The 13,562-nt window shown below is 41.8% G+C and overlaps 2 protein-coding genes across 2 annotated transcripts; one reads left to right on the top strand and one right to left on the bottom strand.

Annotated features, from left to right (window-relative positions):
- Positions 1 to 694: 694 nt before the first annotated feature.
- Positions 695 to 6,914, top strand: LOC311502571 (short transient receptor potential channel 2-like; the record flags this gene model as incomplete). The annotated part of the gene is made up of 13 exons (XM_084564856.1): positions 695 to 709; positions 1,077 to 1,769; positions 1,855 to 2,055; positions 2,164 to 2,328; positions 2,411 to 2,585; positions 2,688 to 2,888; positions 2,982 to 3,144; positions 3,247 to 3,339; positions 3,498 to 3,690; positions 3,777 to 3,904; positions 4,008 to 4,080; positions 4,190 to 4,307; positions 5,685 to 6,914. 13 exons carry the CDS (start codon positions 695 to 697, stop codon positions 6,557 to 6,559), a joined length of 3,093 nt encoding a protein of 1,030 aa, XP_084420982.1. The 3' UTR covers positions 6,560 to 6,914.
- Positions 6,915 to 7,973: 1,059 nt separating this feature from the next.
- On the bottom strand, positions 7,974 to 13,518 carry LOC311502572 (ribonucleoside-diphosphate reductase large subunit). The gene is made up of 19 exons (XM_084564857.1): positions 13,248 to 13,518; positions 12,440 to 12,528; positions 12,166 to 12,343; positions 11,822 to 11,922; positions 11,668 to 11,727; positions 11,546 to 11,585; positions 11,268 to 11,430; positions 11,026 to 11,167; positions 10,856 to 10,939; positions 10,577 to 10,738; positions 10,398 to 10,477; positions 10,111 to 10,312; positions 9,850 to 9,999; positions 9,539 to 9,760; positions 9,371 to 9,447; positions 9,121 to 9,256; positions 8,928 to 9,023; positions 8,621 to 8,809; positions 7,974 to 8,522 (listed from the first exon to the last, which is right to left on the bottom strand). Exons 1-19 carry the CDS (start codon positions 13,264 to 13,266, stop codon positions 8,331 to 8,333), a joined length of 2,382 nt encoding a protein of 793 aa, XP_084420983.1. The 5' UTR covers positions 13,267 to 13,518; the 3' UTR covers positions 7,974 to 8,330.
- Positions 13,519 to 13,562: the final 44 nt, after the last annotated feature.

Raw genomic sequence — 13,562 nt, 5'->3', positions numbered from 1 at the left:
AGCTGTACTGTAATGGATTTGACTCAGATGAAGAGCCAATAAGCCTCTCAAAACCACAGATATAAAAATAATTGAAGCTGGCATAGTATTGAGACCGAAACATTACAGCTGTGTTAAGACAAAAATGCAAATGTGCAAATTTGCTTCCAGGCCGAGGACAAGGGCCATATAAAAAGACTAGTGAAAATAATTAGTGAATCTTTTAACTTGCAGCTCTTTGTTTTTCCCACTGCTGTGAACTCCTTCCAGCCCCTCCGGGGGAAATGATGACAGCTGCTGCCTGTTCTGTAACAGCTACCTTAATTGTACCATGGCGCTGTTTCCATTGGGGAGAACACAGTTAATTCCTGTCTGAGTGCAGAAACAGTTTGGTTTGGCCCCAGCCAAGCGTGAAACACTCTGAACCGGTTACATTTTAATTGGCCTTGCCCCATGGGGCATTGAGTGTTATTGTGGATGCTGATGTACAGTGTCCATGTAGTCAGCTGGTAGCACATGATCACTGGACACCAAAGAGCTCAGTCCTCCTCTTATTGAAGCCGGCACTGCAATCTGCTCTGTGTCTCTCATCTTCATCTCTGAAGCTCAGAATAGCAGACAAAAAACTTTTTCATGTCTTCAGAGAATGTGACTTGGTTTGGTTTATTCAACTTTAATATTGCCTCTCAGGACAGTTTTTGTTTTGTCATCGGGAATGGAAAACCTCACGGTAAGCACAACTTTATTCACATCTGTTGAGTAGGAGTACTACTATTAGTATATTTGTCATTTGGAAATAAATTGTATTTTACTGAGAGTAAAGTTCTCTAGGTATGCTCTAAACTGCTTTACATAATAAAAACATTATGTTTTGTTACTGAATTGTGTTTTATACCAGTCACTGCACTGCACCATGGACTGTGTTAAAATAAAATTTTTTTGCATATGCTTAAATTTTCCACAGTAACATTATCCTGACTTAATTTAAATAAGGGATCCGATTACAAGGTGCCTTTTTAGATATCTTCCATTTGTTTCATAAAAATGTGAAAATAGTCGTCTGACACAGCTGCTAACTCACCTGTCTTGTACCCCAGCCAGAACAATGGCGCGAAATTATGAACAAGAAGATGCAGTTCCGTCCGGAACTTATCACCGCCATTCAGGAAGGGAAAATAGAACTGTTGTGTGGACTGTTAAAGACGGGCGATGGGATCATCCGCCAGCTGGACGAGTCCGAGGATCGCCAGTGGAGGGAGGCCCTCAACCTCTCCATCCGCCTGGGCAGCGAGGATGCCATGGACGCCCTCCTGCAGGGGGTCAAGTTTGACTTCCGGCAAATTCACGAGGCCCTGCTTGTTGCTGTGGACACAAACCAGCCCAGGGTGGTGAAGCGTCTTCTTGACCGCCTGGACCAGGAGAAAGGCAACAAGATGGACGTACGATCCTTCTCTCAGGCCATCTTTGATCACTCTATTGACAACTCACAGTTTGCGCCTGGTGTGACTCCTCTGACCTTAGCCTGCCAGAAAGACCTATACGAAATAGTCACCATGCTCACCCAGAAAGGCCATGTCATCCCATGGCCTCATAAGATATCCTGTACCTGTCTGGAGTGCCGAAACGGGCGTCAGTATGACCTGCTGAAGTTCTCCTTGTCCCGTATCAATACCTATCGTGGCATCGCGAGCCGTGCCTACTTGTCCGTCACCTCTGAAGATGCCATGCTCAGAGCTTTCAGTCTCAGCAAAGAGCTCCGCATGCTGTCACAAAAAGAGCCAGAGTTCAAGGTCAGAGGACATTCATAGGGACCACCCCTTATTTGTTAAGCTCTGTGTCTGTGTGGTTTCATTACTCCGGCAACTTTCTTTGCAGCCTCAGTACCTGAGCCTAGAGGAGCTCTGCCAGGAGTTTGCCGTCGAATTGCTGGGGATGTGTCGCAACCAGAGTGAGGTGACCACTATTCTGAACAGCTGTGGAGTCGAGAGCCAGGATTCCTTAGATGAGCAGGCCTTTGAGGAGGGTATACCCAACCTGTCACGTCTGCGGCTCGCCGTTAACTACAACCAGAAACAGGTAGCTAATTGCAGATATGTAAGTATTCAGTAAACCTGAGACAAGAAAGAGGCCGCATAAACTTGATTAATCAGTTCTCTTCTACTCTCTGGTACTCTTCTGGTGCAGTTTGTGGCGCACCCAATCTGCCAGCAGGTGCTGTCATCTATCTGGTGTGGGAACCTCTCGGGCTGGAGAGGCAGCAGGACAATATGGAAATTGTTTGTCTCTGTGGGGATCTTTCTCACCATGCCCCTTCTTTGTCTCGTCTACTGGACTGCACCGAAGTCAAAGGTCACATGGCAGTTAAGAAAAAAGTAAAGCCACTACAATTGTGTTCTGTTCATCCTTGACAGGTCTTTTGATTTTTCTCCAGATAGGGAAGATCCTAAAGATTCCTGTGATCAAGTTTCTCCTTCACTCAGCATCCTATCTGTGGTTTCTCATCACACTTCTTGGAGAATCGATAACTATGGAGATGTATCGAGACAAATTTGCTTCCCGGCAGCAGAACATCTTGCACAGCTCATTCCACATGGTGTGGGTGGTCGGTAGGTTCACTGTCTCCTTCTTAACGCTCTGAGATCACGGCCATAAATATCTCCAGTCGCAAGAGCAATAGAACTGGGCTCATATCAAACTGTTTCTTGTAGGATTCTTCTGGTATGAGTGTAAGGAAGTGTGGATCGAGGGGCTGCGGAGTTACTTCCTAGACTGGTGGAACTGCTTGGACATGATGGTTCTCAGCATGTACCTGGCGTCCTTTGCCTTACGTGTGCTTATTATGCTCAAAGGCCATTTCGTCTGCCATGATCACATTGGCGCGGAGGAGTGCGTCTACTTCACCCAGACTGGTGGGAAAAGGACATCAGAGCATTCGTCTGAAATACTGACGTAAAAGTTCTCAATGTTCAGTTGGTCTGTTGTTATGTGAAACTGTTCCACAGTACGTGATGACTGGCATCAGGAGGACCCTCAGCTGATTGCAGAGGTGCTGTTCGCAGTGACCAGCATGTTGAGCTTCACACGCTTGGCGTACATCCTGCCAGCCCATGAATCTCTGGGAACGCTACAGATCTCCATAGGAAAAATGATTGACGACATGATGAGGTAACGGCATTCTGCATGTTTGAATAGTGATCATTGCCTGTGGGGGGATTCTGTGGGGGACACATGACCGATCCCAAAGAACGTTCTTTTTTTCTTTTCTAGATTTATGTTTATATTGATGATCATAGGAACAGCCTTCCTCTGTGGCATCAACAATGTCTATGTTCCTTATGTCATCTCTCCTCACCTTGGCAGGTAAGATGTTGCTGTCTGAGGCTTATCCACAGGCTGCACTGCCCTCAGTTGTGCATTAATCCAAGCCTTTTATATTTGGTCTTTTTCAATCCATTGTGTGTAAGCAGTGGTGTGAAAACTGTCTCATGATGGTAACACACTCCACATCCTTGCTCCAGGTTTAACGAGACGTTCCACTTCTTATTCTGGACCATGTTTGGTGTGGCCAACCAGGACTACGTGGACATGCCTCAGTTTGTGTTGGCAGAGTTTGTAGGAAGGATTCTCTATGGCATCTTCACTCTTGTCATTGTCATTGTGCTCCTCAACATGCTTATTGCTATGATCACCAACTCCTTTCAGAAAATTGAGGTGGGGAGTTGAATTCATTTTGTGTTGCTTCTGTGATAAAATGCAAAACCTCAGTGCTGTGGGCCGATATCCCAAATTCTTTTCAGGATGACGCAGACGTTGAGTGGAAATTTGCCAGGTCAAAGCTGTACCTCAGTTACTTTAGAGAAGGCCTCACCATGCCTGTGCCTTTCAACATTATCCCCTCACCCAAAGCTGTCTTTTACATCTTAAGGTGGGCATCTTAAGGTAGTTCCAAAACTGACACTTTTAAACTACAAAAAAAGTATTATTATTATTATTTTTTAATTATTAATTTGTTTCAATTTATGTTCAAGGGGCATCTTCAGACGAATCTGCTGCTGCTGCAAGTGTTCCTCTGAGCAAAAATATCCCGCTATAACTTCTTTGGTAAGTGTGTGAGGCTTAGGTAATTGTGATTTTAATAAAATAATGATTTCAGTCTCCAGTATATGACATTAAATCCATGTTTTATATTATTTCTTATCATGTAAAATAGTCCAACGATAAGGGATCTCAAGACAGCCAGATACCTTACCGGCAGCAGGTGATCGGGGCTCTGGTGCAGCGGTACATTGAGTCGGCTCGCAGGGAGTTTGAGGAGACTAAGAGGAAAGGTAACAGTCACTCTAGCACCAAAATATCATGTCCTCACAGACAAACATTGGATTTCATGGCCTTCTGCGTGCCACCTCTCTCTTTTGTTAGATAAAATGTATTAAATTATATATTATAGAAATGTTTTCAGTTTGACTCCAATAAGTCAGTAAACAATGAAACTTGTGTTAATGGCATATGAATAAACTAAATAAATGAACTAGGAATTTGTGGCAGAATTATTCAAAACTAACTTTAATTTGCATAATAACCCATAAAAAAAGGTTATTATGCAAATTAAAGATTAAATTAATCATTGCTCTTACATAATGTCACCTTTCAGCCAATCACTGAATTTTTTTTCGCTAAGCTAGCATGCTCAACAACTGCTTCCAAAATTAGCCAGTTAGAAACAATATTGTAAATGTTATTCTGAATCAACCAGCAGCAAGCTGGAACTGAGCCCACCAGACAGACACTAAGTAAACCTTTATACAGCTTTATAAAGTTTTATAAAACTTTATGGGTCTTAGCTTAACTGGTTTACAACAGCTACCTACCTAGCTGGCTGCTAAGCTAGGCAGTTGCGTAGCCTGTTTGCACTATTAGCTCCCTGTAGCTTAGCTGCTTTAGGGTCTTTCTCTGAGTAGCACATGTTGAATATTAAGTCTAAAAAACATAACCACAGTGTCCATGGTTTAAATCAACTGAGGGATATTTTTTTGCAAAATGGCTAATTTTGGTAGCAGCTGTTGAGCTTACTAGCCTAATAGAGGCAGGGGGCTTATGATTGGCTGAGAAGTGAGAAGGTGGCAAGCACAGGTGGAAATAATGAGGGTTCAGTTCCATTAAGTGCCCCATTAAGCCACAACAGTAACCGAGCATCCGCAAAAACAGGATCTCCTCTGAGTGGAATGTAGCCATCATTAATGCCTGTGCTTTCCCTACTGAGGCAAGTCAAGATGGCTGCTGTGAAGAGTCATTGGGGATGTAAACGTCAGTTTAGAACGTTCTCAAGTTCTTATTTTCTTTTATATAGCATGTGTATTATTTTATAATACATTTAAGATGAGTGGATCCTTTTGGATATTAGTGGATCTCTATAGTCTTTGTTTCTGTGTTGACAGTGTGTTTATTAGTTTTTTTTATTGTTACATGCCTTGACTACTCTGTACAGCACTTTGGCTAACATTTGTTGTTTTTAAACATCCTTTAAAAATACATTTACATTAACGCATTTTGAACATTTTAGTGTTCAATTGCAAACCACTTATTTTGACTGAACTGAAAAAAAAAAAAAACAAAGAAAAGTGAGTCAATCTCCCAATATGAATATCAGTATGGGTCATTGCAAAGGCTGAATGCTGTGGTGTGATCAGAGTATTGTCTTCCCTCAGATATTGGTAATCGAATCACTGAGCTGAGTAAAGCAGTCACCAGGATGCACAACGATATGAAAATGCTCCAGCAACTTCCGACGGAAGATGGGCACGCGGCAAGCAATCCACTGACTAAGGATGGCTCCTCTATACTGGGGAAATACATCATTGGAGCCAAGAACAATTTCAGAGGTTTTAACACCAGACAAGATGACAACAAAAACACTGCACTCAAGGTGACAGTGCACCACGAAGAGGGAGAGGTGGATAGCAAAAAGGGTGACTCAGACGCACAGCAGGAACAGAATCAGGTGGGCGAATGTGGAGCAGAGGGGCCGAATCAGGTGACCGACTGTGATGTGGTGAAAATGGAGGAAGGCCGAGCTAAAAAACCAGAGGATCAGAATGAAATGGAGAAAATAGAGCAAGCAAAAGCAGACAGAGATGAGAATAAAGTGAGAGACGAAGTGACAGAAGGGACGAGTTTAAAACGCGTAGAAGAGAAGGTGAAAGGCGAGGCCACGCAGGGTGAGGCAGAAAAGGGAGGGCAAGGAGAGATGAACACAGGGGTGAAAGTTAGTGAAAAAGACACAGAGATGATCCCTGAAGGCTCAGAGGGCAACGAAGTAAGCTGCGAAAAGACAGACACAAAAAAAATAGTGAACAAGTTCAAGGAGATAGAGCTGCAAGAAAGAAAAGTGGAGGCAACATGGACGAAGAACAGAAAGTTTGAGCATAATATAGCAGAGAAATCTGGCGTTAGGGGGAGCGGAGAAAAACCTTTAAGCAAAAAAAACATTCCCTCACCAACAGGAAGTAGCAGCTCCCAGGACACGGGCTTTGGTTCCCAAGAAGGGGACGGATCCATCGATAGTGCAGTAGGGCGACCATAACCTGGTTAATGTCCCGATTTAAGGACCACACTGACTTTTGCAGAGCTTGGCCCTTTGGTCACTTTACCAAATATCTGATAAGAGGTTATTTACTATATATACATTTGCCATTTCTATGATGTGGGGTTTTCTATGTGTTCAACAAATAGCCAGAAAGTTAAAATATCAGCAGGATACTTTCTACTGTGTAATAACATTTGAGAGCCCAAAACATATGAACAACGTACAGACAGCTAAACATTTGGCATATCTTCATATTTGGGATGCTAGCACTGATTTTAGGCTTGTTCACAGCTTAACCTAAAAGCTAACATTTTGAGAAATAGAAAAAAAAGGGTTAAGTTAGGTTAGAAGTTGGTTGTTGGTGGATTGTCTTCATATTTGACAAAATGAGTAACTATTTCCCCAACTATCTAGCAGCTGACTGCTGCTTCATATTTAGCGCACAAAGACAAAGGTCTGGTCAAGGTGTGTGGAACATGTCTAAGTAACATCAACAGGAAATTGAGGTTACTGTGCCTTATGAAGAAAAAAACACAAACACATATTATACCACAAGTAGTCACCACTTTAAACTGCAAAATGCAGTTTCATTTGTCAGCTGATTAGAGCAAATATGTCACATCCTAGTTGTACTGTTCAAGATTCTCTGCTGGTTTCTTGTTATCTGATATTTAAATATCACAAGAAAATAGCCTTGGATTCAGTTATCTTTTGCACAACATTGTTACTCTGTAAAATAGTTAATGAATAAATAATTTGAAATGAAATGACTTTGTCTTTGCATGTCTCCATCATAATGTAGAGGATCCTCTGAGTTAACTGGAGTCACAGTGTTGCATTAGTATTTCTTTTGGCTAGGCAGCTGACCTATACCTGTTGCTAGTGTGACAGTGCAGGTCTCAGCTTGCTTCACACATAATGATCCCATGAGATCTCAAGCATGAACACAGCAGTTCATTAATTCATCACCTGCAGCAGCAGCATCTCTCCCAAGGCATGCTACATCCAGACGCTTCACTGGAAAAACACATGGGCATATAGCCTTTTGTCACAGTACTGGATGAGTCACCAGTTCTGTTTTAGTTTGTAGTATTTTAAATCCTAACCTGTCCAGTAAATTCAAATATACTTAACCATTAGTCACACTTCCTCTTACTGGTATCGGCCAATAACAACCACCATCTTTTTAGACTGTCCTAGGATAGAAACACCAAAATGTCCTGCTTCTTATTTCCTAGTAAACACAAAATATAAGTAGCATCAGACTGACTTTTCTTTGGTTAGTAAATGTAAAACTGCTGTTCTTGTTTCCCTTAATCCAGGTATGAGTAAGTTAAAAATACTACACATGGTATATTCTCAGACACAAGACTGACACATTCTTGACAATCTATTAAATAATCAGACTTGATGAAAGACCCCTACATAAGTTTAATTTCATTTATCTAAAAATACAAACTGACATGAAATTCATTTGTCACCCACGTTACAAAATTGTATAAAATAAAAGTAAGAGCAAATATTAATTCATTAAACCCTATCATTTCTATACAAAACATGCATTCAACACACACCTCATGATGAAAATCCAGTACAAATTAAATAATACCTGTAAAGATTTGTGCTGTGAAGATAGCGGAATATGTAAACACTTATTACAAAATCATTTACACACAAAAAAGAAGCACCGATTGTTTGTGAAAATACATTTTCAGTGGGAAATGTGGTGATTAAGGAGGAGTGTGTGTCTGAGTGTAGTACACTTCACTTAGGATCCACACATCAGACATTCGTCTTTGTTTGCTAAGGAGCACACCATGGCAGCAGTGTTAAGTTCTTTGGTCTCCTCTTCCACAGTTTTAGCTGACTGGCCCTCCTTTAGTTTCTCCTTATTCAGAGTGAACTGAATAGGGTTGGCGGCTGGCTTCGTCCGCAGGTAGTACATGCCAGTTTTCAGGCCCTGTGGAGTAAATAAACAGGCTTAAAGGTGTTCTTTCTCTGATGCAGCATATTTGTCTGTTGGTACCTAGAGAGCTCTTTGTCTCAGTCCTTACTTACCAATTTCCAACCATAGAAGTGCATGCTGCTCAGTTTGCCGTAGTTTGGCTCAGCAATATGAATGTTAAGGGACTGGCTCTGGTCGATGTATGCGCCACGATCTGCTGCCATCTTGAGGACAGTCTTCTGAGAAATCTCCCACACAGTTTTATACAGCTGCTTCACATCGTCAGGAATCTCCTCAATTTCCTGTGAGGTGTTTAACAAAGGTTTGCACACCAAAACAGTTCAATTTATGTAATAGAGACATTTACAGCTGTGATGGTGACTACTTTAATTAGTTAAGATTTTAAGTGCAACTCTTTACCTGGATGGATCCATTCTGAGCAATCAGCTGGTTCTTCATTTCCTCACTCCACAGTCCTCTTTCTGTGAGGTCCTTCAGCAGATGTGGATTCACTATCTATACAACAGGCAGAAAAAACACACATATAGAAACCTTTCCTCCTAAGGACACTTGACTTTAGATGTGCAAAACAGCTGATGCATTCACTACTGACCTGAAACTCTCCGGAGAGGACCCTGCGGGTGTAGATGTTACTAGTGTACGGTTCAATGGACTCGTTGTTGCCCAGGATCTGGGCAGTGGAGGCTGTAGGCATAGGAGCCAAAAGCAGACTGTTCCTCACACCATGCCTGAGGACACACATGGGTTGAACAAGGAATGAACTACAGTTTCTACATGAAATAAATGTGACACAATAACTGTGAACTGCCAAAAACTTTCAGATGACTTTCAGAAAGACTTACTTTGCAATTTTCTCCTTCAGTGCTTTCCAGTCCCACAAATCTGTTGGGGTTTTCCCCCACATGTCATGCTGAAGGATCTGGAAAACAAAATGTCTTGGTTGAGATTTGATCTCAGAATGCTTAACTATGTCTCAGGATGAATTTTAGGCATACTAAAAAACTACTCACTCCTTTGCTGACAGGAGAGCCAGCGTAGGTTTCGTAGGAGCCGAGCTCTGCTGCCAGTTCACAACTGGCCTCCAGGGCAGCGTAGTAGATGGTCTCAAAGATCTGAATGTTGAGTAACTGGGCCTCTGGGCTTTCAAATGGATACCGCATGAGGATAAAGGCATCAGCCAGACCCTGCACACCGATTCCAATTGGCCTGTGACGCTTATTAGACCTTTCAGCCTGTAACACAGAATGGAGGAACTATTTGTTAACTCATCAGACCTGGCTGAATGGTTGGCTAAGGAGCAACACTAGGAAATAAATCATACCTCAGGCACTGGGTAGTAGTTGATGTCAATAATTTTGTTCAGGTTCTTGACAATGACTTTGGTAACAGATGCAAGCTTGTTGAAGTCAAAGGTCTTTTCTGGGGTGACGTACATGTTGAGGGCAATGGATGCCAGGTTACACACCGCAATCTGAGAAGAAAAAACACCAAACCAAAGTGAAAAACACACACTCACAAAATTATGCAACAAGCAACAATATAGAAAAAAGCTAAATAAATAGTAAATTTGTCGGCTCCTCACCTCATCTTTGCTTGTGTACTCTACAATCTCAGTGCACAGGTTGCTGGATTTTATAGTGCCCAAATTTTGCTGGTTGCTCTTCCTGTTGCAGGCATCCTTGTAGAGCATGTATGGTGTGCCAGTTTCCGTCTGTGACTCAATGACGGCGTACCACAGCTGTTGAGCCTTCACCACACGTTTAGCCCTGCCCTCCTTCTCATATCTAAAGATCAACAGGATCCATGGGGTAGGTTAGAAATGATAAATGAGCTGTTAAATAAGAACGGAGTTTGGTGTTGTGATCTTACCGAGTGTAGAGCTCCTCAAACTCCTCTCCCCAACACTCCTCCAGCCCAGGACATTCACTGGGACACATCAGAGACCAGTCCTACAAGAACAGCGCAAGATCAATAAGACTTGTAAGCAAAGTTTCAAAATGTATCACAAGCATCAAAATATTTAAGGATGGCACTTCCTGAACATTCACCTGATTGCTTTCCACTCGTTTCATGAAGAGGTCTGGAATCCACAAGGCAAAAAACAGATCTCTGGCCCTCTGCTCTTCTTTGCCTGTGTTTTTCTTCAACTCCAAAAAGTCAAACACGTCAGAATGCCACGGCTCCAGGTACACAGCAAAGGCCCCAGGTCTCTAAACAAGCAAATGCAAAGAGCAAGGTATTTAAACTTGCAACAACAATTTCAAGCACCATTCTATGCACACCATTATTATGTGTCTTTGATAATTTGAGATAAATTACATCCTTACCTTGTTGCCACCCTGGTCAACGTAACGTGCTGTGTTGTTGTACACTCGAAGCATAGGAACCAGCCCATTTGAAACGCCGTTAGTCTGAAAAACATGAACCACATTTACTAAGATAAAAAGCTCCTTAATATCTGCTTGATTTTGCTCTCCACAATAAGCATTTTGCTCACCCCAGCAATATAGCTGCCTGTTGCTCTGATGCAGCTAACTGCCAATCCAATACCTCCAGCTGATTTGGAGATGAGGGCGCAATGCTTCAGTGTGTCGTAAATACCATCAATGCTGTCGTCCTTCATGTCTAGCAAGAAACAACTGCAAAAGTCCAAAAAAATTAAATCAGGAAAAGGGATCAAACTTAAAAGAAAGCACCTGATCTTTGGACATGGCATGCCCTCATTTCTATATTCTTTACCTGGACAGCTGAGGCCTGTTGGTGCCAGCGTTAAACAGTGTAGGGGAGGCATGGGTGAACCACTTCTCTGACAGCAAGTTGTAAGTCTCGATGGCTGCATCAATGTCTTCTTTATGAATCCCCACAGCCACTCTCATTAGCATGTGCTGGGGTCTCTCAGCAACTACAGAAGAAAATATTGAACAATATAAGAACGTCCAATTAACTGATGACTTGGCGTGGAGTATCTACACCTATAAGCATTCCTCTCAACAATTTATAGGAAAATGAATCCTCACCTTTGCCATTGATCTTCAACAAATACGACCGCTCCAGAGTCTATTACAGCAAAGGGACAAATTAGAGTGAGAATCCCAGTGTTTGTATGACTTTTTTAATGCAAAATAAAATTAATAATTACCTTAAAGCCAAAAAAGTTGTAGGAGAAGTCTCTGTCATAAATGATGGCTGAGTTGAGGCGCTGTGGAGAATAGAGGTTATGATTTTAAAACATGCAAGAAATAATTGCAATCATTTGATAACAAGAACATAACATATGATCAAATGTGACTTACAGCCTTGTGTTCAAGGATAATGTCCAGCGTCTCCTTGGCGATCATGGGAGAGTGACATTTATTCAAAGGGTTGACATAGTTGTAAAGGTCTTCCATCACATCTACAGAAACAAAAAAGAAAAAAAAGTCTAATTTAAGTGCAGAATACTTACTACTTTGATGCTGTCAATCAATCAAGAAGAATACCATAATGTGCAATGTGTAAATTAGCATTTACACAAATAACAGATGACATTATGATCGCTATGGTGCATTAATGCCGTCATTTGTTTCAAATCGAAATCATAGAAATTAATCTCAATAGAGCGTTAGATCTGTTATGGTAACTTAAGGTTTGTACTCACCACTGAATACCTTCTTGGTCTCTTTGTGCAGGTTAGACACAGCGATGCGTGCAGCCAGGATGGCATAGTCGGGATGTTTAGTGGTGAGGGTGGCAGCTGTCTCTGCTGCCAGAGTGTCCAACTCCACGGTGGTGACTCCGCTGTACAGACCCTGGATCACCTTCATCGTAATCTGGGCCTACAGAAACAGACATAAAACACACCATAGATTATCACTGGAGTCTGCCAACCATGTCACCCAATTACTTGACCCCCCCTCTAGCTTTGAACTTACGGGATCCACGAAGTCAGAATTGAGTCCATAGCAAAGCTTCTGGATGCGCGATGTGATTTTGTCAAAGGTCACTCTCTCCTGGCGTCCATCTTAAAAAGAGATAAATATTATTATCCCTCAAACTTACTTCATGATTTATGAAGTAAATGATTAGAAGAGTTTATTAACATAACCGCAGTCTCAGACGCGCCATAACCCGCACTGCCTTAACTGGATTTCCTCCCTGACCAATTAGTTCAGAGGAGCCTGCACCTGTCTGAGCTGTTGTTGTGTCAACAACAGGAAGACAACTTACTTCGCGCCATTACAACAGATGCCGAAATGTGTCTAAAGTAAACCTTTACACAGATTCCTTAAACTAGCAAGTCTGTCAACGCGTTTACTTCGTAAAACACCGCTGCATTAAATGTCAAATGCAGGAGAACAAAGAAAAATTATCATTTCGAAGTCTCGGCTGAGTAACTTATTTTAAAAACAATAGTATGCTCAACTTTATAGTAATATTTGTTGTATTGTATTGTATTCAAAATACAGACAAACCCAACAACAAGACGTAAAGCTTTTGGGTTTGAGCTTTTGTTGTTACATATCTTCAGCCTTTGTTCTGTCCCGACGGAAACCACACAAAGAAACAACTATTTTAATATGACTTAAACTGAGTAGTAGACTAAAAAATATAATATTCCTTAACAGTATTAACATTTCCTATAACATACAGACATTTTAAAAGTTTTCAGGAAACGCAAATCCCCAGGGCTTTGTGGTAACCTATATTTGACAGCAAAAATATTAAAGTTAGCTACATTACCTCGTTTAACGACATGCATGTTGGCAGCTGGTTTTCTGAAACTGCAGGCGTTTGAGTTATCTCCTCAGCTGGACACTGGGAACCAATTATAAACTGCAATAACGTAGCTGTAGCAGGTTACAACACAGAGAGGTCCACCGCAGATCAAGACAGAATCTCAAACTGAGCGCCAACAAGCCACAGACCAGTTACATTGCATTCGTTGTGTCAGCGGTTCAGCCAATCAGAGAAGACTTCACAACCGCACAGTTCCTTTACGTCGTTCCGTGACATTATTCTGGCGGCATCATTGGACAGAATATGGCGGGATGTTTT

Source organism: Chelon labrosus (assembly GCF_963514085.1).
Source record: "Chelon labrosus genome assembly, chromosome: 17".
In the NCBI taxonomy this organism is placed as follows: domain Eukaryota; kingdom Metazoa; phylum Chordata; class Actinopteri; order Mugiliformes; family Mugilidae; genus Chelon; species Chelon labrosus.
Note: the sequence above shows the minus strand (reverse complement) of the source record. Positions and strands in the feature narration are given on the sequence as shown.